The sequence below is a fragment of the Oncorhynchus mykiss genome, chromosome 15 (genome assembly GCF_057628025.1).
Source record: "Oncorhynchus mykiss isolate SJ-2025 chromosome 15, ASM5762802v1, whole genome shotgun sequence".
Taxonomy (NCBI): domain Eukaryota; kingdom Metazoa; phylum Chordata; class Actinopteri; order Salmoniformes; family Salmonidae; genus Oncorhynchus; species Oncorhynchus mykiss.
In genome coordinates this window covers 78,014,519-78,041,366 of record NC_143036.1, presented here as the reverse complement: position 1 = coordinate 78,041,366, position 26,848 = coordinate 78,014,519, and the positions used below count along the sequence as shown (strand labels likewise).

Sequence of the window (26,848 nt, the reverse complement as noted above, 5' to 3'; positions counted from 1 at the left end):
GAAGCGTGTGGAAGGCTACCCGAAACGTTTGACCCAAGTTAAACAATTGAATGGCAATACACTCAATTAGTATTTGGTAGCATGTAAACTTCTGACCAACTGGGAATGTGATGAAAGAAATAAAAGCTGAAATAAATCATTCTCTCTAATATTATTCTGGCATCGCACATTCTTAAAATAAAGTGGTGATCGTAGTTGGAAGCACAGAACAAACTAGAATGTCATTGTATGCTGTAGAATATAGATTTCGCTATACTGGAACTAAGGGGCCTAGCCCGAACCATGAAAAACTACACCAGACCACCAAATCTTACAGTTGGCATTATTCATAGAGACAGGTAGCGTTCTCCTGGCATCCACCAAACAGATTCGTCCCTTGAACTGCCAGATGGTGAACCGTGATTCATCGCTCCAAAGAACATATTTCAACTGCTCCAGAGTCCAATGGCGGCGAGCTTTACACCTCTCCAGCCAACGCTTGGCATTGAGAATGGTGATCTTATGCTTGTGTGTGGCTGCTCGGCCATGGAAACCCATTTCATGAAGCTCCTGACAAACAGTTATTGTGCTGACGTTGCTTCCAGAAGCACTTTGGAACTCGGTAGTGAGTGTTGCAACCGAGGACAGACAATGTTTACGCGTGACGTGCTTCAGCACTCAGCGGTCCCGTTCTGTGAGCTTGTGTGGCCTACCACTTCGCGGCTAAGCCGTTGTTGCTCCTATACGTTTCCACTTCACAATAACAGCACTTACAGTTGAGCGGGGGACAGCTCTAGCAGGGCATACATTTGACAAACTGACTTGTTGGAAAAGTGGCATCCTGTGACTGTGCCAAGTTGAAAGTCACTGAGCTCTTCAGTAAGGCCATTCTACTGCCAATGAGATTACATGGCTGTGTGCTCGGTGTTATACACCTGTCAGCAACAGGTGGGGCTGAAATAGTCGAATCCACTCATTTTAAGGGGATTCACTATACACACACAAGTATCTCAATAGTCAGCAGAATCGCCCATTCGTATGGTTTAAATAACATGGGTAATATCTGAGTGGTGTAAATTGATATTTAGGTAGACTTCCACATTTATTGAATTTTTTATTTAACCTTTATTTAACTAGGCAAGTCAGTTAAGAACAAAATCTTATTTACAATGACGGGCCTACCCTGGCCAAACCCGGACGACGCTGGGCCAATTGTGCGCCGCCCTATGAGACTCCCAATCACAGCCGGATGTAATACAGCCTGGATACGAACCGGGGACTGTAGTGATGCCTCTTGCACGGAGATGCAGAGCCTTAGACCGCTGCGCCACTCGGGAACAACCCAGCCTCTAGAACAACCCAAACCATGAAGACTGCTTCATTGAAGACTGAGCTTGTCAAATGTGTAGGGCAGGGCTATCCAACCCTGTTCCCGGAGACCTACCCTCCTGTAGGTTTTCACTCCAACCATGTTCCCAGAGACCTACCCTCCAGTAGGCTTTCCTTTCAACCCCAGTTGTAACTAACCTGATTCAGTTTATTAACCAGCTAATTATTATAATCAGGTGTGCTAGATTAGGGTTGGAGAGAAAACCTACAGGACAGTAGATCTCCAGGAACAGGGTTGGAGTGAAAACCTACAGGACATTAGATCTCCAGGAACAGGGTTGGAGTGAAAACCTACAGGACAGTAGATCTCCAGGAACAGGGTTGGAGTGAAAACCTACAGGACAGTAGATCTCCAGGAACAGGGTTTGGAGAGGTGGATACAGTATGTAGGTCTACCTGGTCACTGTATTGTTAAGGCTTACAGAGACCAGAGGCTGTAGTGACTGGGTTTAACCAGTCAACAAACGAAATTAAGCTTTTCATCCTGGTGCAGAATAAACCAGGGCAGAGTAGCACACCTGGGTTCAAACACTATACGATATCATTACCAACACTATTCCATATCATTACCAATACTTCAGCTGTGACTGAGTTTGGAACTAAAAGTGTAAACCCTGCCTATCTGGCACAAGCAAACATTGTTGAATAGTCTTTGAATCCAGGTCTGTAGAGTAGAGACCAATCATGAATCTCTCCCCGTTTCCCTGCAGAAATCCACCATAGACATGTAATTAAATAACATAAGATCTGGAATGAAGTCTCCCTCCCCGTAGGTCTCCTCTTGGTGGAGCCGGCGCCGTTGGTATCATCTCAGGAAGTTACACTTTTACAACATGTCCTCCTCCAATCAGAAGCAGTAGAACATGTCCTCCTCCAATCAGAAGCAGTAGAACATGTCCTCCTCCAATCAGAAGCAGTAGAACATGTCCTCCTCCAATCAGAAGCAGTAGAACATGTCCTCCTCCAATCAGAAGCAGTATAACATGTCCTCCTCCCAGAAGCAGTAGAACATGTCCTCCTCCAATCAGAAGCAGTAGAACATGTCCTCCTCCAATCAGAAGCAGTAGAACATGTCCTCCTCCAATCAGAAGCAGTATAACATGTCCTCCTCCCAGAAGCAGTAGAACATGTCCTCCTCCAATCAGAAGCAGTAGAACATGTCCTCCTCCAATCAGAAGCAGTAGAACATGTCCTCCTCCAATCAGAAGCAGTAGAACATGTCCTCCTCCAATCAGAAGCAGTAGCACATGTCCTCCTCCAATCAGAAGCAGTAGCACATGTCCTCCTCCAATCAGAAGCAGTAGCACATGTCCTCCTCCAATCAGAAGCAGTAGAACATGTCCTCCTCCAATCAGAAGCAGTAGAACATGTCCTCCTCCAATCAGAAGCAGTAGAACATGTCCTCCTCCAATCAGAAGCAGTAGAACATGTCCTCCTCCAATCAGAAGCAGTAGAACATGTCCTCCTCCAATCAGAAGCAGTAGAACATGTCATCCTCCAATCAGAAGCAGTAGCACATGTCCTCCTCCAATCAGAAGCAGTAGCACATGTCCTCCTCCAATCAGAAGCAGTAGAACATGTCCTCCTCCAATCAGAAGCAGTAGAACATGTTCTCCTCCAATCAGAAGCAGTACGTGACAACCGAACTCTATGTATTCTGAATATGTTTGAGTCTAAGTTCAAAACGGTTGGAGGATGTGAAGCGAAGCTTCAATTTGTTTCATTAAAAAGAAATGACAATGTATTTGACACCTATGTGTGGTAAATAGTTATAATTGTTCTATTACAAAACACACGACACTAGCAGTTTAAAAAAAAATTACAATTCCAGAAAGTGTGCTTTCATCCACAATTGTTATTTCATTTTACAATCATTAAACAAGACTATTGTACACTTTTCTACACCTGCGTATCGTTTCCCCAAAGCTTGTAAAAAGCAGATAAAACATCCAACGTTGTTCATACGGTTTTTTTTTGGGTTGTTTTTTTTTAACAATGTATTTTTTTTGTGTGTCATTTACATTTTTCACAGAGCAACTCGGCAAACAGGAAGAAAACGCAGTATAACAAAAGCATTGGTAGTGACGGGTCAGTGCAAAACACCTGCATTTTAAATCAGAGAGAAAGACCAAGAGAGAGGAGGGGGAAGAGAGAACTGCCATTTTTCTGTTGTTGTTGTTGTTGAAAAAGCACAATGCCTGTATTCATAAAGGGTCTCAGAGCAGAAATGCTGATCTAGGATCAGTTTAGTCTTTTAGAACTTAAATCAACAAGGTTACAGAGACAGGTGGGACTCCTACCGAGAGGCTTAGAGAACACAGGTGGGACTCCTACCGAGAGGCTTTATGAACACAGGTGGGACTCCTACCGAGAAGCTTTATGAACACAGGTGGGACTCCTACCGAGAAGCTTAAAGAACACAGGTGGGACTCCTACCGAGAAGCTTAAAGAACACAGGTGGGACTCCTACCGAGAGGCTTCAAGACCACAGGTGGGACTCCTACCGAGAAGCTTAAAGAACACAGGTGGGACTCCTACCGAGAAGCTTAAAGAACACAGGTGGGACTCCTACCGAGAAGCTTAAAGAACACAGGTGGGACTCCTACCGAGAAGCTTAAAGAACACAGGTGGGACTCCTACCGAGAGGCTTAATGAACACAGGTGGGACTCCTACCGAGAAGCTATAAGAACACAGGTGGGACTCCTACCGAGAAGCTATAAGAACACAGGTGGGACTCCTACCGAGAAGCTATAAGAACACAGGTGGGACTCCTACCGAGAAGCTTAAAGACCACAGGTGGGACTCCTACCGAGAAGCTTAAAGAACACAGGCCAAGAAGAGAGCTAGATGATGGAATCAGAGGGCTTTCACCACTTCACCACCACAGAAGAAGAAGCAGTACCAAGGGCTTGGACACATGTCCATACAACATGTACATTAGTTTATCAACAATAAAGAAAGATCAGGTTTTTCATTTCTTCTCTCTCTAAAGTGAAACAAAATGAAGCCTTCAGAGACGGATCACCCCATCATGCACATTATCCTCGCAAAAAAAAAAGTCAAAAAAAATCTCGGGTATGAGTGTTTATGATTTATAATTTAGTACGGTCTGTTGGTTTGTGTTCATTTGAGAGAGGTGGGGACAGTGTGTGAGTGTGTATTTCACACTAGTGTGTTAGAAGTCCATCTGCTAGTTTGTAGAAAGACAGAGGAGAGGCAGATTCATTCCTTCCATGTTCTCTTCATCACTCAGAGGTCTCATATGGATGGGTCAGGAGGGGGGAGGTGTCAGAGGTCTCATATGGATGGGTCAGGAGGGGGTCAGAGGTCTCATATGGATGGGTCAGGAGGGGGTCAGAGGTCTCATATGGATGGGTCAGGAGGGGGCCAGAGGTCTCATATGGATGGGTCAGGAGGGGGTCAGAGGTCTCATATGGATGGGTCAGGAGGGGGTCAGAGGTCTCATATGGATGGGTCAGGAGGGGGTCAGAGGTCTCATATGGATGGGTCAGGAGGGGGTGTCAGGAGGGGGGGGTCAGAAGTCTCATATGGATGGGTCAGGAGGGGGTGTCAGAGGTCTCATATGGATGGGTCAGGAGGGGGTGTCAGGAGGGGGGGGTCAGAAGTCTCATATGGATGAGTCAAGAGGGGGTGTCAGAGGTCTCATATGGATGGGTCAGGAGGGGGTGTCAGAGGTCTCATATGGATGGGTCAGGAGGGGGTGTCAGAGGTCTCATATGGATGGGTCAGGAGGGGGTGTCAGGAGGGGGGGCCAATGAATGAATATTACAGTGTAAAGAATGGTATATAAGCACATTGTTCCATAGAGGGAGAAGTGTAGTGAGTAAAGTGGATGATGACTCAAAGGGAGAACAGCAGTCTTCATGTCATAAGGAGGGAGATGAGAGGGGAGGCAACAGTCCTGGTTGCTTAAGGGGGGGGAAGGGGGAGGATGGGGTAAGTTGGGATGTGGAGGTGGGGGGGGGTTGGGACGTGGAGGGGTAAGTTAGGGGGTGGGGGGGTTAAGCGGATGAGCAGCAGCCCCCCGCGGCCGTGGCGGCTTGAGGGTCATCGTCCACGATCTGTACCCCCCTTCGTGATGTCGTTGACTGGCTGGCTCCGTTACCCTTCGCCCTCTCCTCTGCTTGGGCCGTCTCCATCATTCCTGTCAACGAGAGGGAGAGTCAGTACTGTGGGGAGACAAAGTCCTACCAACAAAAGGGAGACGAGAGGGAGAGTCAGTACTGTGGGGAGACAAAGTCCTACCAACAAAAGGGAGACGAGAGGGAGAGTCAGTACTGTGGGGAGACAAAGTCCTACCAACAAAAGGGAGACGAGAGGGAGAGTCAGTACTGTGGGGAGACAAAGTCCTACCAACAAAAGGGAGACGAGAGGGAGAGTCAGTACTGTGGGGAGACAAAGTCCTACCAACAAAAGCTGAAAGTCCTTACAACCAAGAAAAGCCAAACATCCTACAAACAAAAAGCTTTAAGTCCAATCTACAAAATTCAGAAGTACCACCGACAAAAATCAAAGTCCTACCAGTTGGTCCATTATAATATAATCGTTTCAAGTATTTTATTTTTGTCCCATTACATTCATCATCACTATTCCATAACATATCAGCTGCTTACTTTTACACAAGTCAAGGAACAGTTCTTCTATCCCCTTGTTTAGTTTGGCTGATGTGTGATAGTGTTTTGCCCCCACCGACTCTGCATACCTGTGGAGGAGAGGAACCCACAGAGAAACACAGACCGATCCGTTACAACCAATCACCATTCAATTGTCAACACTCACAGACAAAATGTGCGTTTAGTTATCAATATTCCGACCAAATCACCGTTCAATTAAATCAAGGTTCACGTAGAAAAAGAAGGACTTCATGTTTAGACACCGTTATGAAAAAGGTACTGCAACAGCAGTACAGCACCATAAACTGATAAGACTGAACACCGCCTGCTGTACAAGGTCTCGCTACGGTACAGTTACAGGAGAAGAGTGACAAAACGAACCCTTCTGCCTCTTCAACCGATACATGTCTCTCCTTCTCCAGATCTACTTTATTACCTAAGAGAAGAACAAAGAGGATGTATTAGTTTAGAGACCACATACTGTGTATATTTAAAACATTAGCACCACCAACTGTACGTCTAGTAGATTGAAGGCACACTTTATTTAACCAGGAAGAGACCATGGAGGTTAGAACCCTCTCATGTGACAGCGTTAGTTTAACTCCTGCATTGTAGATCACGAGTCAATGACCACCACACACAATTACACCAAATTGCATGTTATATTTTTGTTCAGTGTGCGCACACACACACACACACATATATGTATGTGTGTGTGTGTGTGTGTGTGTGTGTGTGTGTGTGTGTGTGTGTGTGTGTGTGTGTGTGTGTGTGTGTGTGTGTGTGAACAAAAACATAACATGCAACATGTAAAGTGTTGGTCCCATGTCTCAACAGCTGAAATAAAATACTGCAGAAATGTTCCATACTGACAAAAAACGTTTATTTCTCTCAAATGTTGTGCACAAATGTATTTTACATTCCCGTTAGTGAACATTTCTCCTTTGCAAAGATAATCCCATCCACCTGACAGGTGTGGCGTATCAAGAAGCTGATTAAACGCCATGCTCATTACATAGGTGCACCTTGTGCTGGGGACAATAAAGGGCCACTAAAAATAATTGCAGTTGTCACACAACACAATGTCACAGAAGTTAAGTTTTGAGGGAGCGTGCAATTGGCACCAAAGCCATTGCCAGGGGATTGAATGTTAATTTCTCTACCATAATTTCTGTCTGTAATAAAGCCCTTTTGGGGGAAAAAATTATTCTGATTGCTCAGTGGATGGGCCCGGCTCCCAAGTGGGTGGGCCTACGCCCTCCCAGGTCAACCTATGGCTGCACCCCTGCCCAGTCATGTGAAATCCATAGATTAGGGACTAATGCATTCATTTTAATTGACCAAATTCCTTGTATGAACTGTAAAATCAGTAAACTCAGTAAAATTGTTGAAATCGTTGCGTTAATATTTTTGTTCAGTATTGGGTCATCCCCCCCCCTCATTTTTGTGAGAAAACAAACTATTAAAATAGCAGTTAGTCTAGTTAAGATGAGATCCCATAAAATCGGTTGACCAATATGTGATTATTATTATTATTATTATTATTATTATCTGACCCTGCAGGTCATCTATGAACATTTGAACATCTTGGCCATGTTCTGTTATAATCTCCACCAGGCACAGCCAGAAGAGGACTGGCCACCCATCAGAGCCTGGTTCCTCTCTAGGTTCTTAAATTATGCGTTATTTTTAATTTTTCGTTAAGAAATCACAATTTTGAGTATCTGTTAAATCTTTAGAACACAATTTGTGAAAAAAAGTGTGTTTTTCATGCCACATCTAAAAACCAATATCAAAATCGGTGACTTTTGCCTCCCTAAAATCAGTGTCGGAACCACAAATCCCGTACGGGTGTCGGGCTGTAGTTACGCTATCACATAAATATTGAGGAGGATGTCACCACAACAATGTCAACAATGATCTACTCCGTGCAACTCGTGCTGCATTTGAAAAGGTTCCCTAGCTGCTGGTCGGAGAAGACTGAACGTCAGGGTTGAAAGTTGTAGGCTTTGACATTTCAGAGGGAGAGAGCAACGGGATGTGTCTGAAGCACATTTAGCTGTCCGACCAGCTGGTCTTCTGTGACTGAAATTTGGAGGCAAGAGAATATCAGAGACAAACAAAGTACACTGCTCCAAAAAAATAAAGGGAACACTAAAATAACACATCCTAGATCTGAATGAATGAAATATTCTTATTAAATACTTTTTTCTTTACATAGTTGAATGTGCTGACAACAAAAATCACACAAAAATGATCAATGGAAATCAAATGTATCAACCCATGGAGGTCTGGATTTGGAAGGCCACTCAAAATTAAAGTGGAAAACCACACTACAGGCTGATCCAACTGATGTAATGTCCTTAAAACAAGTCAAAATGAGGCTCAGTAGTGTGTGTGGCCTCCACGTGCCTGTATGACCTCCCTACAACGCCTGGGCATGCTCCTGATGAGGTGGCAGATGGTCTCCTGAGGGATCTCCTCCCAGACCTGGACTAAAGCATCTGCCAACTCCTGGACAGTCTGTGGTGGATGGAGCGAGACATGATGTCCCAGATGTGCTCAATTGGTGCTCGATTCAGGTCTGGGGAACGGGCGGGCCAGTCCATAGCATCAATGCCTTCCTCTTGCAGGAACTGCTGATACTCCAGCCACATGAGGTCTAGTATTGTCTTGCATTAGGAGGAACCCAGGGCCAACCGCACCAGCATATGGTCTCACAAGGGGTCTGAGGATCTCATCTCGGTACCTAATGGCAGTCAGGCTACCACTGGCCGCCCAAAGAAATGCCACCCCACACCATGACTGACCCACCAAACCGGTCCTACTGGAGGATGTTGCAGGCAGCAGAACGTGCTCCACCGCGTCTCCAGACTCTGTCACGTGCTCAGTGTGAACCTGCTTTCATCTGTGAAGAGCACAGGGCGCCAGTGGCGAATTTGCCAATCTTGGTGTTCTCTGGCAAATGCCAAACGTCCTGCACGGTGTTGGGCTGTAAGCACAACCCCCACCTGTGGACGTCGGGCCATCATACCACCCTCATGGAGTCTGCACGTTTGAGCAGACACATGCACATTTGTGGCCTGCTGGAGGTCATTTTGAAGGGCTCTGGCAGTGCTCCTCCTCCTCCTCCCGCTACCTCCTACAAAGGCGGAGGTAGCGGTCCTGCTGCTGGGTTGTTGCCCTCCTACGGCTTCCTCCACGTCTCCTGATGTACTGGCCTGTCTCCTGGTAGCGCCTCCATGCTCTGGAAACTACGCTGACGGACACAGCAAACCTTGCCACAGCTCACATTGATGTGCCATCCTGGATGAGCTGCACTACCTGAGCCACTTGTGTGGGTTGTAGACTCCGTCTCATGCTACCACTAGAGTGAAAGCACCGCCAGCATTCAAAAGTGACCAAAACATCAGCCAGGAAGCGTAGGAACTGAGAAGTGGTCTGTGGTCACCACCTGCAGAACCACTCCTTTATTGGGGGTGTCTTGCTAATTGCCTATAATTTCCACCTGTTGTCTATTCCATTTGCACAACAGCATGTGAAATGTATTGTCAAATCAGTGTTGCTTCCTAAGTGGACAGTTTGATTTCACAGAAGTGTGATTGACTTGGAGTTACATTGTGTTGTTTAAGTGTTCCCTTCATTTTTTTGAGCAGTGTATATAATAGACTCCCTCCATCCTGGCAAAATTATAATGAAATTATTAGGATTTATATTTAATTGCAGGGCCCCGTAACTAAACTAAATTCTCCGCGCCACTTTTTACAATTATTTTTTTTACCTTTATTTAACTAGGCAAGTCAGTTAAGAACACATTCTTATTTACAATGACAGCCTATCGGGGAACAGAGGGTTAACTGCCTGTTCAGGGGCAGAACGACAGATTTGTACCCTGTCAGCTCGGGGAATCGAACTTGCAACCTTTCGGTTACTAGTCCAACGCTCTAACCACTAGGCCACCCCGCCTCTAACCACTAGGCCACCCCACCTCTAACCACTAGGCTACCTCTAACCACTAGGCTACCTCTAACCACTAGGCTACCTCTAACCACTAGGCTACCTCTAACCACTAGGCTACCTCTAACCACTAGGCTACCTCTAACCACTAGGCTACCTCTAACCACTAGGCTACCTCTAACCACTAGGCTACCTCTAACCACTAGGCTACCTCTAACCACTAGGCTACCTCTAACCACTAGGCTACCTCTAACCACTAGGCTACCTCTAACCACTAGGCTACCTCTAACCACTAGGCTACCTCTAACCACTAGGCTACCTCTAACCACTAGGCTACCTCTAACCACTAGGCTACCTCTAACCACTACCCTACCTCTAACCACTAGGCTACCTCTAACCACTACCCTACCTCTATCCACTAGGCTACCTCAACCACTAGGCTACCTCTAACCACTAGGCTACCTCTAACCACTACCCTACCTCTATCCACTAGGCTACCTGCCCAAGATGGATCCATTTACAGGGTGAAATGAGACAAACAAATAAAAGAAGTGTTGAAAAGTGAAACGTTAGCTGTGGTCTGCAATAACTTACCTACTATACATAAACAAATCTCGTTCCCCAACATTTTCCTCAATTCTTTCACCCAGTTTTTCACCTACAAAGCAAAAACATTACATTTCGACATCGATTTACAGTCCAAGAAAACAACATTTCACCATCAGAACACAGAGACACCGATGCAAATTAAATATGAATATGTAAATCAAAAGACACCATTTTCCATAATAATACACCTTGACATTTCTATGTAACTCATTTTTTAAATGATGTTCTTCTCTCCAGAGGCCGTGTTCCTAATAGCACCCCGTTTCCCTATGGGGCCCTGGTCAAATGTAGTGCACTGTATAGGGAATAGGGTGCTCTTTGGGACACGGCTCTCCCCTGTTCTCTCTGAGGAGATCATAGCTACCTTCTGGAATGAGTCCTCATCTGTGATGTCATAGACCAATATGGCTCCGTTGGAGTCTCTGTAGTAGATGGGACCTAACGCGTGGAACCGCTCCTGACCTGCTGTATCCTGGGGTAGAGAGAGCGAGAGCGAGAGCGAGAGAGAGAGAGAGAGAGAGAGAGAGAGAGAGAGAGAGAGAGAGAGAGAGAGAGAGAGTCCACTGTTCAAGCCTCTGGAAAAAGACTGTTTGACATGGAACAGTGACTGGCTACAGATTGGTGGTGAGAACAACATTACACACCAGGAAGAAACACCTGCAAGCCAGACTGATTCAGCCAAATAATGTAAATTATGCATCTCTCCCTGCCTGCAACAGACTGACTCGAATCAGAATGGATGCCGAATTCCTGTTCCTATTGCATCAAATGAGGCAGGACCATATGTTACAGGACAGAGAGAGATCACTGCAGGACCATATGTTATAGGACAGGGAGAGATCACTGCAGGACCATATGTTATAGAACAGAGAGAGATCACTGCAGGACCATATGTTATAGGACAGAGAGAGATCACTGCAGGACCATATGTTATAGGACAGAGAGAGAGAGATCACTGCAGGACCATATGTTATAGGACAGGGAGAGATCACTGCAGGACCATATGTTACAGGACAGAGAGAGATCACTGCAGGACCATATGTTACAGGACAGAGAGAGATCACTGCAGGACCATATGTTACAGGACAGAGAGAGATCACTGCAGGACCATATGTTATAGGACAGGGAGAGATCACTGCAGGACCATATGTTATAGGACAGGGAGAGATCACTGCAGGACCATATGTTATAGGACAGAGAGAGAGAGAGATCACTGCAGGACCATATGTTATAGGACAGGGAGAGATCACTGCAGGACCATATGTTATAGGACAGGGAGAGATCACTGCAGGACCATATGTTATAGGACAGAGAGAGAGAGATCACTGCAGGACCATATGTTATAGGACAGGGAGAGATCACTGCAGGACCATATGTTACAGGACAGAGAGAGATCACTGCAGGACCATATGTTACAGGACAGAGAGAGATCACTGCAGGACCATATGTTACAGGACAGAGAGAGATCACTGCAGGACCATATGTTATAGGACAGGGAGATCACTGCAGGACCATATGTTACAGGACAGAGAGAGATCACTGCAGGACCATATGTTATAGGACAGAGAGAGAGAGAGATCACTGCAGGACCATATGTTATAGGACAGAGAGAGATCACTGCAGGACCATATGTTACAGGACAGAGAGAGATCACTGCAGGACCATATGTTATAGGACAGGGAGAGATCACTGCAGGACCATATGTTACAGGAGAGAGCGAGATCACTGCAGGACCATATGTTACAGGACAGAGAGAGATCACTGCAGGACCATATGTTACAGGACAGAGAGAGATCACTGCAGGACCATATGTTATAGGACAGGGAGAGATCACTGCAGGACCATATGTTATAGGACAGGGAGAGATCACTGCAGGACCATATGTTATAGGACAGAGAGAGATCACTGCAGGACCATATGTTATAGGACAGAGAGAGAGAGATCACTGCAGGACCATATGTTATAGGACAGGGAGATCACTGCAGGACCATATGTTATAGGACAGAGAGAGATCACTGCAGGACCATATGTTATAGGACAGGGAGATCACTGCAGGACCATATGTTATAGGACAGAGAGAGATCCCTGCAGGACCATATGTTATAGGACAGGGAGAGATCACTGCAGGACCATATGTTATAGGACAGAGAGATCACTGCAGGACCATATGTTATAGGACAGAGAGAGATCACTGCAGGACCATATGTTATAGGACAGGGAGATCACTGCAGGACCATATGTTATAGGACAGAGAGATCACTGCAGGACCATATGTTATAGGACAGGGAGAGATCACTGCAGGACCATATGTTATAGGACAGGGAGAGATCACTGCAGGACCATATGTTATAGGACAGGGAGATCACTGCAGGACCATATGTTACAGGACAGAGAGAGATCACTGCAGGACCATATGTTATAGGACAGGGAGATCACTGCAGGACCATATGTTATAGGACAGAGAGATCACTGCAGGACCATATGTTATAGGACAGGGAGAGATCACTGCAGGACCATATGTTACAGGACAGAGAGAGATCACTGCAGGACCATATGTTACAGGACAGGGAGATCACTGCAGGACCATATGTTATAGGACAGGGAGAGATCACTGCAGGACCATATGTTACAGGAGAGAGAGAGAGATCACTGCAGGACCATATGTTACAGGACAGAGAGATCACTGCAGGACCATATGTTATAGGACAGAGAGATCACTGCAGGACCATATGTTATAGGACAGAGAGAGATCACTGCAGGACCATATGTTATAGGACAGGGAGAGATCACTGCAGGACCATATGTTATAGGACAGAGAGAGAGAGAGAGAGAGATCACTGCAGGACCATATGTTATAGGACAGAGAGAGAGAGAGAGATCACTGCAGGACCATATGTTATAGGACAGAGAGAGATCACTGCAGGACCATATGTTATAGGACAGAGAGAGATCACTGCAGGACCATATGTTATAGGACAGGGAGAGATCACTGCAGGACCATATGTTATAGGACAGAGAGATCACTGCAGGACCATATGTTATAGGACAGAGAGATCACTGCAGGACCATATGTTATAGGACAGGGAGATCACTGCAGGACCATATGTTATAGGACACAGAGAGAGAGAGAGAGAGAGATCACTGCAGGACCATATGTTATAGGACACAGAGAGAGAGAGAGATCACTGCAGGACCATATCATTTCTTCGAGGAGGAACAGGAAGTCAAAGCAGATGAAGGGATCTACATCCTGTTCCCCATATGAGCTCTGGTCAAAAACAGTGCACCATGTAGAGAACAGGATGCCATTTGAGACCCAGAGGAGTGTCCGACACGCTGAGAGAGAGAGAGAGCAGGCCTTACCCATATGGCAAGGTTCACCCTCTTCCCTGTGATGTTGAGCTTCTTGGTGAGGAAGGACGCCTGGAAGAGACAAAACACATTAAGTCTTGTGTCTGGAGAAACACACACAGTAACAGGCCCTGTTTTAACTGACACAGTATTAACTAGATTCAGCTCCTATCAACAAGGTAGGGACAGACAACAGCAGGGACAGACATCAGCTGAGACACGGGCCCTGGTGAACAGGGACAGACGTCAGCTGTGCCACGGGCCCTGGTGAACAGGGACAGACGTCAGCTGTGCCACGGGCCCTGGTGAACAGGGACAGACGTCAGCTGAGACACGGGCCCTGGTGAACAGGGACAGACGTCAGCTGAGACACGGGCCCTGGTGAACAGGGACAGGCGTCAGCTGAGACACGGGCCCTGGTGAACAGGGACAGACGTCAGCTGAGACACGGGCCCTGGTGAACAGGGACAGACGTCAGCTGAGACACGGGCCCTGGTGAACAGGGACAGACGTCAGCTGAGACACGGGCCCAGGTGAACAGGGACAGACGTCAGCTGAGACACGGGCCCTGGTGAACAGGGACAGACGTCAGCTGTGCCACGGGCCCTGGTGAACAGGGACAGACGTCAGCTGTGCCACGGGCCCTGGTGAACAGGGACAGGCTCCCCGTTGCCAAGTCTTACCTGGCAGTGGATGTGGAAAACCATCCCCTTTTAGCCCAGTTATCTACCTGGAAAAACCATCCCCTTTTAGCCCAGTTATCTACCTGGAAAAACCATCCCCTTTTAGCCCAGTTATCTACCTGGAAAAACCATCCCCTTTTAGCCCAGTTATCTACCTGGAAAAACCATCCCCTTTTAGCCCAGTTATCTACCTGGAAAAACCATCCCCTTTTAGCCCAGTTATCTACCTGGAAAAACCATCCCCTTTTAGCCCAGTTATCTACCTGGAAAAACCATCCCCTTTTAGCCCAGTTATCTACCTGGAAAAACCATCCCTTTTAGCCCAGTTATCTACCTGGAAAACCCATCCCCTTTTAGCCCAGTTATCTACCTGGAAAACCCATCCCCTTTTAGCCCAGTTATCTACCTGGAAAACCCATCCCCTTTTAGCCCAGTTATCTACCTGGAAAACCCATCCCCTTTTAGCCCAGTTATCTACCTGGAAAACCATCCCCTTTTAGCCCAGTTATCTACCTGGAAAACCATCCCCTTTTAGCCCAGTTATCTACCTGGAAAACCATCCCCTTTTAGCCCAGTTATCTACCTGGAAAACCATCCCCTTTTAGCCCAGTTATCTACCTGGAAAACCATCCCCTTTTAGCCCAGTTATCTACCTGGAAAACCATCCCCTTTTAGCCCAGTTATCTACCTGGAAAACCATCCCCTTTTAGCCCAGTTATCTACCTGGAAACACCGTTCAGGTGGGGAACACGTTCCTTCTTAATGTAATGTAAGAACTACACCATATACTTTGACAACTTTAGTAAGTTAAGTCATTCTGTTCTCATCCACAGTAATGATCTGGTTTCTAAGCATCTCTGTTGCGGTAACATCATCATCTCTCCATTCTCTTCCTCATTAAGACATAAAGAGATTCCATAATGAAAAGAGCTCTGATGAGAAATGAAGGCAGAATAGGAGTTCTACTCAGGAAAGGCTAGGCAGTAACTTTAGAATTCACCCGACCGTCAGAGGAAAGATTACCAGAAAGGAGATCCTAATTTCTTTCTCTGACTGACATCTCAGCATCTGCCTGCCTCGGGAGCTTTAGATTTTTACAAGAACTGACAGTTGGAGAGAGTGAGAGAAACAGCGAGAAACAGATAATGAGTTTTAAAATAGCTCAAAACAGCATGAAGATACAACAACATCTGCTAATGTCATTAAGGCCCAGCCAGATTTCCTAGGCTATCTGAGGACACATTGCATCACCGCTCTCAGTCCACAAGCACATGATCACAATCAGGTGTTGCTCAGCAGGGTTCTAGAATTCCAGTCAGTCCCCTGTATCCACGGTAACCAGATAGTACAGCAGAACAGCTCAGTCGCGTAGGCTAATCCAGGAAAACCTGAGGATACCGATGGGATGACTAGGTCTTGTTAAAACACTGGGGAGCAGTGGTGCTAGCTGCGTCACTACAGACCCCAGTTCGATTCCAGGCTGTGTCGCAGCCGACCGCGACCCGGGAGACGCATGAGGCGGCGCACAATTGGCCCAGCGTCATCCGGATTAGGGGAGGGTTTGGTCACATGGGATGTCCTCGTCCCATCACGCTCCTCGTGGCGGGCTGAGCGAGATGCACGGTTGTCAGCTGTACGGAGTTTCCTCCGACACATTGGTGCGGCTGGCTTCGGGGTTAAGCGAACATTGTGTCAAGAAGAAGTGTGGCTTGGCGGGGTCGTGTTTCGGAAGCCCCGCGGCTCTTGACCTTCGCCTCTCCCGAGTCCGTACGGGAGTTGCAGCTATGGGACAAGACCAACTACCAATTGGCACGGGCCCTGGTTAAATTGGATACCCAGAAAATGGGGAGGAAAAAGGGGTAAAAAAAAAACAACATTTTAAATACATTGGGGAGCTAATGAATGTCAGGGAAAGTAGTCTGAAGACAAAGCCTACTGTGTGAGGTATGACAGCCAGGGTCAATTATTGACCATCAGTGTTCAGTTCATACATGACGCAACGCCTCTCAAATGTTGACCTGTCGCTATGGTTCTTCTTTCTGCAGGTGTAAGACGAGACAACACAGACCAGGCCATTTCCACACGCTTCACCCAGGCATCCAAGATGCCCAGTTAGGCTAGAGACACGTTCAAAAATGTGCCTTGGTGGAGGAGGGCATAAAGACCGACTCCCTGCCCCACAACTAAACCAGTTACCTCCAAAGCATCTCGTTCTCCTCCAAGACAGAAACTAACAATGAAAGTAAAAAAAAAAAAAAAGGTGTGAACTCAGACAACATACCACATCACAATCACAGAGCCTTTCCTCCAGCAGGAGGGTGTTTTTACCCAGCATCCTCTCATTAGCTTCTAGAGCTGACCAGGATCTATAGTCGGCTCTGGGCAGAGCTAATGGCCTGGCTGTCTGCCTGGAGCCTCGGTCTCTCAGCCAGGACCAGCCCATTGATGACTGACTGACCAATAAAAAGCCTTTGTCTGCTCTGAAGAGGTGGAGACTAACAGAAGAATAAATAAAGTGCCCTGGGGAGAATTGGGGTCTGAGGGAGAGACACAAAGAGCTCTGACAGAGAGAGAGAGAGAGATAGGGATGAGGTGAGACGAGGGTCGGACGGCTCATCAGGCAAGGTTGACAAGGGCGACATTTTCTGAGCTCAACTGACCAAGACGCATCCCCCAACAACACATAAAACCTCACATAATTCTGCCCAAAAACAACGACAATATCTCTCAACCAGTGGCATATTGGCTTTTTTAGGTGAGCGCTGATGTCGCCCGGTGATAAGAAGTGCCCACTTTGTCAAAGGCAGGGGCATAAAATATTTATCTTGTCCATTCCCAGCATGCTGTTGGAGAGATCGGTCGCTGCAGCTTTCCACCAACACAAAAAAACAAACAAATCTAACATCAATCATGTAGCAGATATAGGATACGGTAGAAAGAGTATGTGGCATTTTCTGGAGCCTTCAGGCTGGAGATAAAATGGACCACAAAGTAACGAGACTGAAACTTTTAGAAATCAGTGGTTTAGAGTTTTGTAAAGAAAATCCTTCTGCATTTCTCACTGTGTAAACAACATTACAAATAGACTCAGGATATATCTCCTCCTGATAAAGTCAGGTAGCTGATATTCAGAGTTTAAAAAGACAGATTGATTAGTCACAGGAATCAGGACTAATAAAGCCAATGCAACGACCTGTTTTTACACACGGATGGGCCTAACACACGGATGAGCATTCACACACGGATGGGCATTCATAACATTCCATTGAGGGCCGATGTCACAGTATATGTTCTGTCCCACTCCTCGCCCCTACCTGGGCTCGAACCAGGGATCCTCTGCACACATAGACAACAGCCACCCTCGAAGCATCGTTACCCATCACTCCACAGTAGCCACGACCCCTTGCAGAGCAAAGGGGAACAACTACTTCCTGGTCTCAGAGCGAGTGACGTCACCGATTGAAACGCTATTAACGCGCACCACCGCTAACTAGCTAGCCGTTTCACATCGGTTAGGCCGACATGGTTACACCCCAGTAAGCACGGCTCTTCTTGTTGTGCTGTACGGGACCGCAGTCTTCTTGTTGTGTTTTACACATGGTAGTCCTATCACATACAGCACACGCTCCAGCAGGTATATCTCTCTTGTCACCCCCAAAACCAATTCTTTCTTTGGCCGCCTCTCTTTCCAGTTCTCTGCTGCCAATGACTGGAACGAACTACAAAAATCTCTGAAACTGGAAACACTTATCTCCCTCACTAGCTTTAAGCACCAACTGTCAGAGCAGCTCACAGATTACTGCACCTGTACATAGCCCACATATAATTTAGCCCTATCAACTACCTCTTTCCCAACTGTATTTAATTTATTTATTTATTTTGCTCCTTTGCACCCCATTATTTTTATTTCTACTTTGCACATTCTTCCATTGCAAAACTACCATTCCAGTGTTTTACTTGCTATATTGTATTTACCTTGCCACCAAGGCCTTTTTTGCCTTTACCTCCCTTCTCACCTCATTTGCTCACATTGTATATAGACTTGTTTATACTTTATTATTGACTGTATGTTTGTTTTACTCCATGTGTAACTCTGTGTTGTTGTATCTGTCGAACTGCTTTGCTTTATCTTGGCCAGGTCGCAATTGTAAATGAGAACTTGTTCTCAACTTGCCTACCTGGTTAAATAAAGGTAAAATAAATAAATAAATAAATAAATACAGCGCATTCAGACCGCTTGACTTTTTCCATACTGTTGGGTTACAGACTTATTCTAAAATTGATTAAATTGTTTTTTCCACCCTCATCAATCTACACACAATACCCCATAATGACAAAGCAAAAAGTTATTTTTTTTGCTAATTTATATTTAAAAAAAATAAATATATATATATATATAAAAAATACATATATCACATTTACATAAGTATTCAGACCCTTTACTCAGTACTTTGTTGAGACACAGCCGGTGTAAATAAGAATTTGTTCTTAACTGACTTGCCTAGTTATATTATTAAAAACTAGATATAAAATAAATAACTTCCAGGCAGACTTTAATTTGCATTGGTCTCCTATAGCAAACTAGACAAGGAAAAGGGGGAAGTGAGGAAGTGAGTCAGAGACCTTTCAGACAGCAGATATAATGACTACAGCAACCCAAAGAAACAGTTGTTCTCCAAGGGAGCAGAACCAGAGCTCAACTCGCTGCCAAATTGATGGTTTAACACATTCATGAGTCTGTGGATCTGTCGGCAGATGGCCAGGCTGTGGGCCTGTGGATCTGTCGGCAGATGGCCAGGCTGTGGGCCTGTGGATCTGTCGGCAGATGGCCAGGCTGTGGGCCTGTGGATCTGTCGGCAGATGGCCAGGCTGTGGGCCTGTGGATCTGTCGGCAGATGGCCAGGCTGTGGGCCTGTGGATCTGTCGGCAGATGGCCAGGCTGTGGGCCTGTGGATCTGTCGGCAGATGGCCAGGCTGTGGGCCTGTGGATCTGTCGGCAGATGACCAGGCTGTGGGCCTCCCCCCCATGTCTGCTTATTTTACTGTACACGCAGCAGCTGGAGTCTACAAGGTCAGCTCAGGTCAACGTCCAAGGTTCCTACAACGATGTTTAACCTCCTACAGCGATGTTTAACCTCCTACAACAATCTGATCCAATCCCCAGGGTCAGCTCAGCTCAACGTCCAAGCTTCCCACAGCGATGTTTAACCTCCCACAGCAATCTTTAACCTCCCACAGCGATCTTTAACCTCCCACAGCGATCTTTAACCTCCCACAGCGATCTTTAACCTCCCACAGCGATCTTTAACCTCCCACAGCGATCTTTAACCTCCCACAGCGATCTTTAACCTCCCACAGCGATCTTTAACCTCCCACAGCGATCTTTAACCTCCCACAGCGATCTTTAACCTCCCACAGCGATCTTTAACCTCCCACAGCGATCTTTAACCTCCCACAGCGATCTTTAACCTCCCACAGCGATCTTTAACCTCCCACAGCGATGTTTAACCTCCCACAGCGATGTTTAACCTCCCACAGCGATGTTTAACCTCCTACAGCGATGTTTAGCCTCCTACAGCGATGTTTAACCTCCCACAGCGATGTTTAACCTCCCACAGCGATGTTTAACCTCCCACAGCGATGTTTAACCTCCCACAGCGATGTTTAACCTCCCACAGCGATCTTTAACCTCCTACAGCGATGTTTAGCCTCCTACAGCGATGTTTAACCTCCCACAGCGATGTTTAACCTCCCACAGCGATGTTTAACCTCCCACAGCGATCTTTAACCTCCCACAGCGATGTTTAACCTCCCACAGCGATCTTTAACCTCCCACAGCGATGTTTAACCTCCCACAGCGATGTTTAACCTCCCACAGCGATGTTTAACCTCCTACAGCGATGTTTAAACTCCCACAGCGATCTTTAACCTCCCACAGCGATGTTTAACCTCCCACAGCGATGTTTAACCTCCTACAGCGATGTTTAAACTCCCACAGCGATGTTTAACCTCCCACAGCGATGTTTAACCTCCCACAGCGATGTTTAACCTCCCACAGCGATGTTTAACCTCCCACAGCGATGTTTAACCTCCCACAGCGATGTTTAACCTCCCACAGCGATGTTTAACCTCCTACAGCGATGTTTAGCCTCCTACAGCGATGTTTAACCTCCCACAGCGATGTTTAACCTCCCACAGCGATGTTTAACCTCCCACAGCGATGTTTAACCTCCCACAGCGATGTTTAACCTCCCACAGCGATCTTTAACCTCCCACAGCGATCTTTAACCTCCCACAGCGATGTTTAACCTCCCACAGCGATGTTTAACCTCCCACAGCGATGTTTAACCTCCTACAGCGATGTTTAACCTCCCACAGCGATGTTTAACCTCCTACAGCGATGTTTAACCTCCCACAGCGATGTTTAACCTCCCACAGCGATGTTTAACCTCCCACAGCGATCTTTAACCTCCCACAGCGATCTTTAACCTCCCACAGCGATCTTTAACCTCCCACAGCGATCTTTAACCTCCCACAGCGATCTTTAACCTCCCACAGCGATCTTTAACCTCCCACAGCGATCTTTAACCTCCCACAGCGATGTTTAACCTCCCACAGCGATGTTTAACCTCCTACAGCGATGTTTAACCTCCCACAGCGATGTTTAACCTCCCACAGCGATGTTTAACCTCCCACAGCGATGTTTAACCTCCCACAGCGATGTTTAACCTCCTACAACAATCTGATCCAATCCCCTTGAACTGTTTCCTTACCACATCTCTTCCTCATAAGATGGATATTATGGCTCTGTTCCTCATGTAACACGCGATGGAGTGGAAGACATAGACGCGTATGGAAAAGCAGGACATGAAAGCTTCATTTCCAGTCGGATTGATCTTCATTTCCCAGCCCATTAGACCTATAGACTGTACAGTACCGAGGCACAGCCTCTCTCTCTCATATGCTACTATTACATCTGATCAATAAAAACACACTTAGCAGTCATTCTCTACAGAGGTCATTATTGACCGACCACCTTGAAGTCACCAAGTAAAAGGCCTGTAAACAGACACCTAAAACCTCCCATTACATTACTCCCTGTCAACCTGACATTAATACCTCCCATTACATCATGAGAGCCTGTCAACCTGACATTAATACCTCCCATTACATCATGAGGGCCTGTCAACCTGACATTAATACCTGCCATTACATCATGAGGGCCTGTCAACCTGACATTAATACCTCCTATTACATCATGAGGGCCTGTTAACCTGACATTAATACCTCCCATTACATCATGAGGGCCTGTCAACCTGACATTAATACCTCCCATTACATCATGAGGGCCTGTCAACCTGACATTACATCATGAGGGCCTGTCAACCTGACATTAAAACCTCCCATTACATCATGAGGGCCTGTCAACCTGACATTACATCATGAGGGCCTGTCAACCTGACATTAATACCTCCCATTACATCATGAGGGTCTGTCAACCTGACATTAATACCTCCCATTACATTACTCCCTGTCAACCTGACATTAATACCTCCTATTACATCATGAGGGCCTGTCAACCTGACATTAATACCTCCTATTACATCATGAGGGCCTGTCAACCTGACATTAATACCTCCCATTACATCATGAGGGCCTGTCAACCTGACATTAATACCTCCCATTACATCATGAGGGCCTGTCAACCTGACATTAATACCTCCCATTACATCATGAGGGCCTGTCAACCTGACATTAATACCTCCCATTACATCATGAGGGCCTGTCAACCTGACATTAATACCTCCTATTACATCATGAGGGCCTGTCAACCTGACATTAATACCTCCCATTACATCATGAGGGCCTGTCAACCTGACATTAATACCTCCCATTACATCATGAGGGCCTGTCAACCTGACATTAATACCTCCTATTACATCATGAGGGCCTGTCAACCTGACATTAATACCTCCTATTACATCATGAGGGCCTGTCAACCTGACATTAATACCTCCCATTACATCATGAGGGCCTGTCAACCTGACATTAATACCTCCCATTACATCATGAGGGCCTGTCAACCTGACATTAATACCTCCTATTACATCATGAGGGCCTGTCAACCTGACATTAATACCTCCCATTACATCATGAGGGCCTGTCAACCTGACATTAATACCTCCTATTACATCATGAGGGCCTGTCAACCTGACATTAATACCTGCCATTACATCATGAGAGCCTGTCAACCTGACATTAATACCTCCCATTACATCATGAGGGCCTGTTAACCTGACATGAATACCTGCCATTACATCATGAGGGCCTGTTAACCTGACATGAATACCTGCCATTACATCATGAGGGCCTGTCAACCTGACATTACATCATGAGGGCCTGTCAACCTGCCATTACATCATGAGGGCCTGTCAATCTGACATTATTTAGGCTATTTCTTTCCATGTAAATGGTCATCAACACTTTGTCTCAGTATGGTTCTGTTAAGTTGTCATATCAACAGGTTGTCCAATAAACATGACACTATAATTAGGCTAGGTCCCTCTGCTTGGAGCTGGAACCAGATAGTACAAGAGAGGACCAGGGGCTGGGCCCAGATAGTACAGCAGAGGACCAGGGACTGGGCCCAGATAGTACAGCAGAGGATCAGGGGCTGGGCCCAGATAGTACAGTACAACAGAGGATCAGGGGCTGGGCCCAGATAGTACAGTACAGCAGAGGATCAGGGGCTGGGCCCAGATAGTACAGTACAGCAGAGGATCAGGGGCTGAGCCCAGATAGTACAGTACAGCAGAGGACCAGGGACTGGGCCCAGATAGTACAGTACAGCAGAGGACCAGGGGCTGGGCCCAGATAGTACAGTACAGCAGAGGACCAGGGGCTGGGCCCAGATAGTACAGTACAGCAGAGGACCAGGGGCTGGGCCCAGATAGTACAGCAGAGGACCCGGGGCTGGGCCCAGATAGCAGGGCCCCAGAACCTCTAATTGCCAGCCAAAATAACCCACTATTCAGATTTACTGGTCCTGGTCAGCCTGATCCTGGATCTGTTTGTGCTGTCTTGCCAGGCCAACCCTGTGTTCATTTCAACCATAAGAGTTGGCAAGAGAGCACAAAACAGATCCAGGAACAAGGTTAACTCCAACCTGCATGGAAAAATATACTAAAATAGGCTTACAGCATCCACCTCCAGTCCTGATCCATAACGCTTAACATGGGGGGATGTGAAACATGCAGATTAGGCTATTAGCAGCACAGAAGCGGACCCCTCTCACGTGAGCTGGGCTAGATGATGATCCTTTCACCTAGACTTACATCGTTACAAATCTCTGGCTGGCTGCGAAGGCCTTTCCACTGACCATGCCTGATCTGCCATGCGTCACGTGGTTGTGGCCTCCCCCCCGGGACAGCCCAGGGCACGGCTGACTCCCCCCCCCGGGCTGTCCTGGGCACGGCTGCCTCGCCCCCCCAGGACATCCCAGGGCACGGCTGCCTCCCCCCCAGGACAGCCCAGGGCACGGCTGCCCCCCCCCCCCAGGACAGCCCAGGGCACGGCTGCCTCCCCCCCCAGGACACGGCTGCCCCCCCCCCCCCCAGGACAGCCCAGGGCACGGCTGCCCCCCCCCAGGACAGCCCAGGGCACGGCTGCCCCCCCCCAGGACAGCCCAGGGCACGGCTGCCCCCCCCCCCAGGACAGCCCAGGGCACGGCTGCCCCCCCCCCCCAGGACAGCCCAGGGCACGGCTGCCCCCCCCCCCAGGACAGCCCAGGGCACGGCTGCCTCCCCCCCAGGACAGCCCAGGGCACGGCTGCCCCCCCCCCCCCCCCCCAGGACAGCCCAGGGCACGGCTGCCCCCCCCCCCCAGGACAGCCCAGGGCACGGCTGCCTCCCCCCCCAGGACACGGCTGCCCCCCCCCCCCCCCAGGACAGCCCAGGGCACGGCTGCCCCCCCCCCAGGACAGCCCAGGGCACGGCTGCCCCCCCCCAGGACAGCCCAGGGCACGGCTGCCCCCCCCCAGGACAGCCCAGGGCACGGCTGCCCCCCCCCCAGGACAGCCCAGGGCACGGCTGCCCCCCCCCCCAGGACAGCCCAGGGCACGGCTGCCCCCCCCCCAGGACAGCCCAGGGCACGGCTGCCCCCCCCCAGGACAGCCCAGGGCACGGCTGCCCCCCCCCAGGACAGCCCAGGGCACGGCTGCCCCCCCCCCCAGGACAGCCCAGGGCACGGCTGCCCCCCCCCAGGACAGCCCAGGGCACGGCTGCCCCCCCCCAGGACAGCTCAGGGCACGGCTGCCCTGGCCTCATTTGCATGTGAATGATTGAATCTCTTGAAAAGGAACAATATTTCTCAATTCAGCTGTATTGCAAATGGGGGGAAAAAATTATACTAATAAAAATGTGTATTATATAATAGTGACCTAATAAGAATATTCCCTCAAAATTAACACCCATGAGATCATTATAGAATCATTAACTGACCATTTTTTTTAATTTATTTTACCCTGTTTTTCTCCCCAATTTCGTGGTATCCAATTGTTAGTAGCTACTATCTTGTCTCATCGCTACAACTCCCGTACGGGCTCGGGAGAGACGAAGGTTGAAAGTCATGCGTCCTCCGATACACAACCCAACCAGCCGTACTGCTTCTTAACACAGCGCACATCCAACCCAGCCGAACCAATGTGTCGGGGGAAACACCGTACACTTGGTTAGCGCGCACTGCGCCCGGCCCCCCACAGGAGTCGCTGGTGCGCGATGAGACAAGGATATCCCTACCGGCCAAACCCTCCCTAACCCGGGCGACGCAAGCCAATTATGCGTCGCCCCACGGACCTCCCGGTCGCGGCCGGTTACGACAGAGCCTGGGCCCGAACCCAGAGTCTCTGGTGGTACAGCTGGCGCTGTAGTACAGCTCCCTTAACCACTGCGCCACCCGGGAGGCTGTTAACTGGTCATTTCAATGACTTCCCAGGGACCCACAACAATAGGATAATTGTTATGCGTGTTTGGGTTTTTTAACACTGCAGAAGCTCCAGTCCAGCATGTCGTCTACTGGACCAGAGGAACACAGACTGTTATTCACACAACACCAGCATGTCGTCTACTGGACCAGAGGAACACACACTGTTATTCACACAACACCAGCATGTCGTCTACTGGACCAGAGGAACACACAACACCAGCATGTAGTCTACTGGACCAGAGGAACACAGACTGTTATTCACACACCTCATCAACCATGATTGAATTATTTTACCTTGGTTCTGTAGTTTAAAAGGTTAATATTCTAAATCTTATATTCATATTAGAGTGTGATGAAACAAAGCTGGATTACAGATCTGCGTCCCAAATGGCACCCTATTCCCTATATAGTGCACTACCTTTGACCATAGGGCCCTGGTCTAAAGTAGTGCACTAAATAGCAAATAGGGTGCCATTTGGGATACTTCTTAGTCATCATGGGACTATGTCCAAACATTGCCTAATCGAGCTGACAGTTTGGACGAGTATTTAAATGAGAGTTGGTCATGATTAACTAAACCTGAATCCTCTCCAGCTAAAGAACTGCAAGTTATTCTTCCCCCCCCCCCAGTTCCTCCTTTACTGTTCAGCTGAGGAGTGTGTGAACCTAAAAGACCCAGTTACCCAAAACAATAGGCCTGGGTTGTGTTCATTAGGCAACAAACGGAAGAAACAGAACGGAAACGAGGGGACGGACTACTACCTGGAGTCCAATAAGAAAACACTCACATTCGTTTTCATCTGTGTGTCCTAATGAATACGACCCTAGTTCGTACTCCTTCCTTCCTCCCTCTCTACTTGTGGGAGGGTCAGGTTACAGCCAAGGCAGCGCTTTCACTAGAAACAAAAGCAACTTGGCTCTGAGGTAGCTGTGCTAGAACACAGCCACTTTCCTTTCCTTTTCTGACATGTAGAAACCAGGAGCCTGTGTGGGAGGGTTTGTTAAAGAGTTCAGAACACTGACAGCACAAAGCCTGTGAAGAGCTATTGATTACAATTCAGAGTTAGTAGACGAAACCTTTGGTGCCTTCTAAAAATGTACGGTTGATTAGGTTAACCATACGTAAACACGCGTGATAGAGGCCTCACTGTTTACATGTAAGAAGAAAATAAAAGGCTATATTTTATCTACACTTCACAGCAGCCATTACTGTGGAGGTTAAACGGCTGTGGTGGTAGGCCAAGTCAGTTCAGGACACTTTC

General features: G+C 47.6%; 1 protein-coding gene and 1 long non-coding RNA gene across 2 annotated transcripts in view; one reads left to right on the top strand and one right to left on the bottom strand.

Moving 5' to 3' along the window:
• The first annotated feature begins 1,085 nt into the window (after positions 1-1,085).
• Positions 1,086-4,494, top strand: LOC149978204 (uncharacterized). Its single transcript, XR_016486513.1, has 2 exons — positions 1,086-3,995; positions 4,030-4,494. It is a non-coding gene; the product is annotated as an uncharacterized LOC149978204 (long non-coding RNA).
• rab21 (RAB21, member RAS oncogene family) overlaps positions 3,126-26,848 on the bottom strand; it is a 31,903-nt gene continuing 8,180 nt past the window's right edge. The window contains exons 2-7 of the mRNA XM_090199198.1: positions 13,933-13,992; positions 10,934-11,041; positions 10,555-10,618; positions 6,385-6,439; positions 6,004-6,092; positions 3,126-5,534 (exon numbers count right to left, since the gene is read on the bottom strand). Coding sequence (XP_090055324.1) covers positions 5,392-5,534; positions 6,004-6,092; positions 6,385-6,439; positions 10,555-10,618; positions 10,934-11,041; positions 13,933-13,992 — 519 coding nt within the window. The 3' untranslated portion in view covers positions 3,126-5,391. The remainder of the gene's footprint in view (positions 5,535-6,003; positions 6,093-6,384; positions 6,440-10,554; positions 10,619-10,933; positions 11,042-13,932; positions 13,993-26,848) is intronic.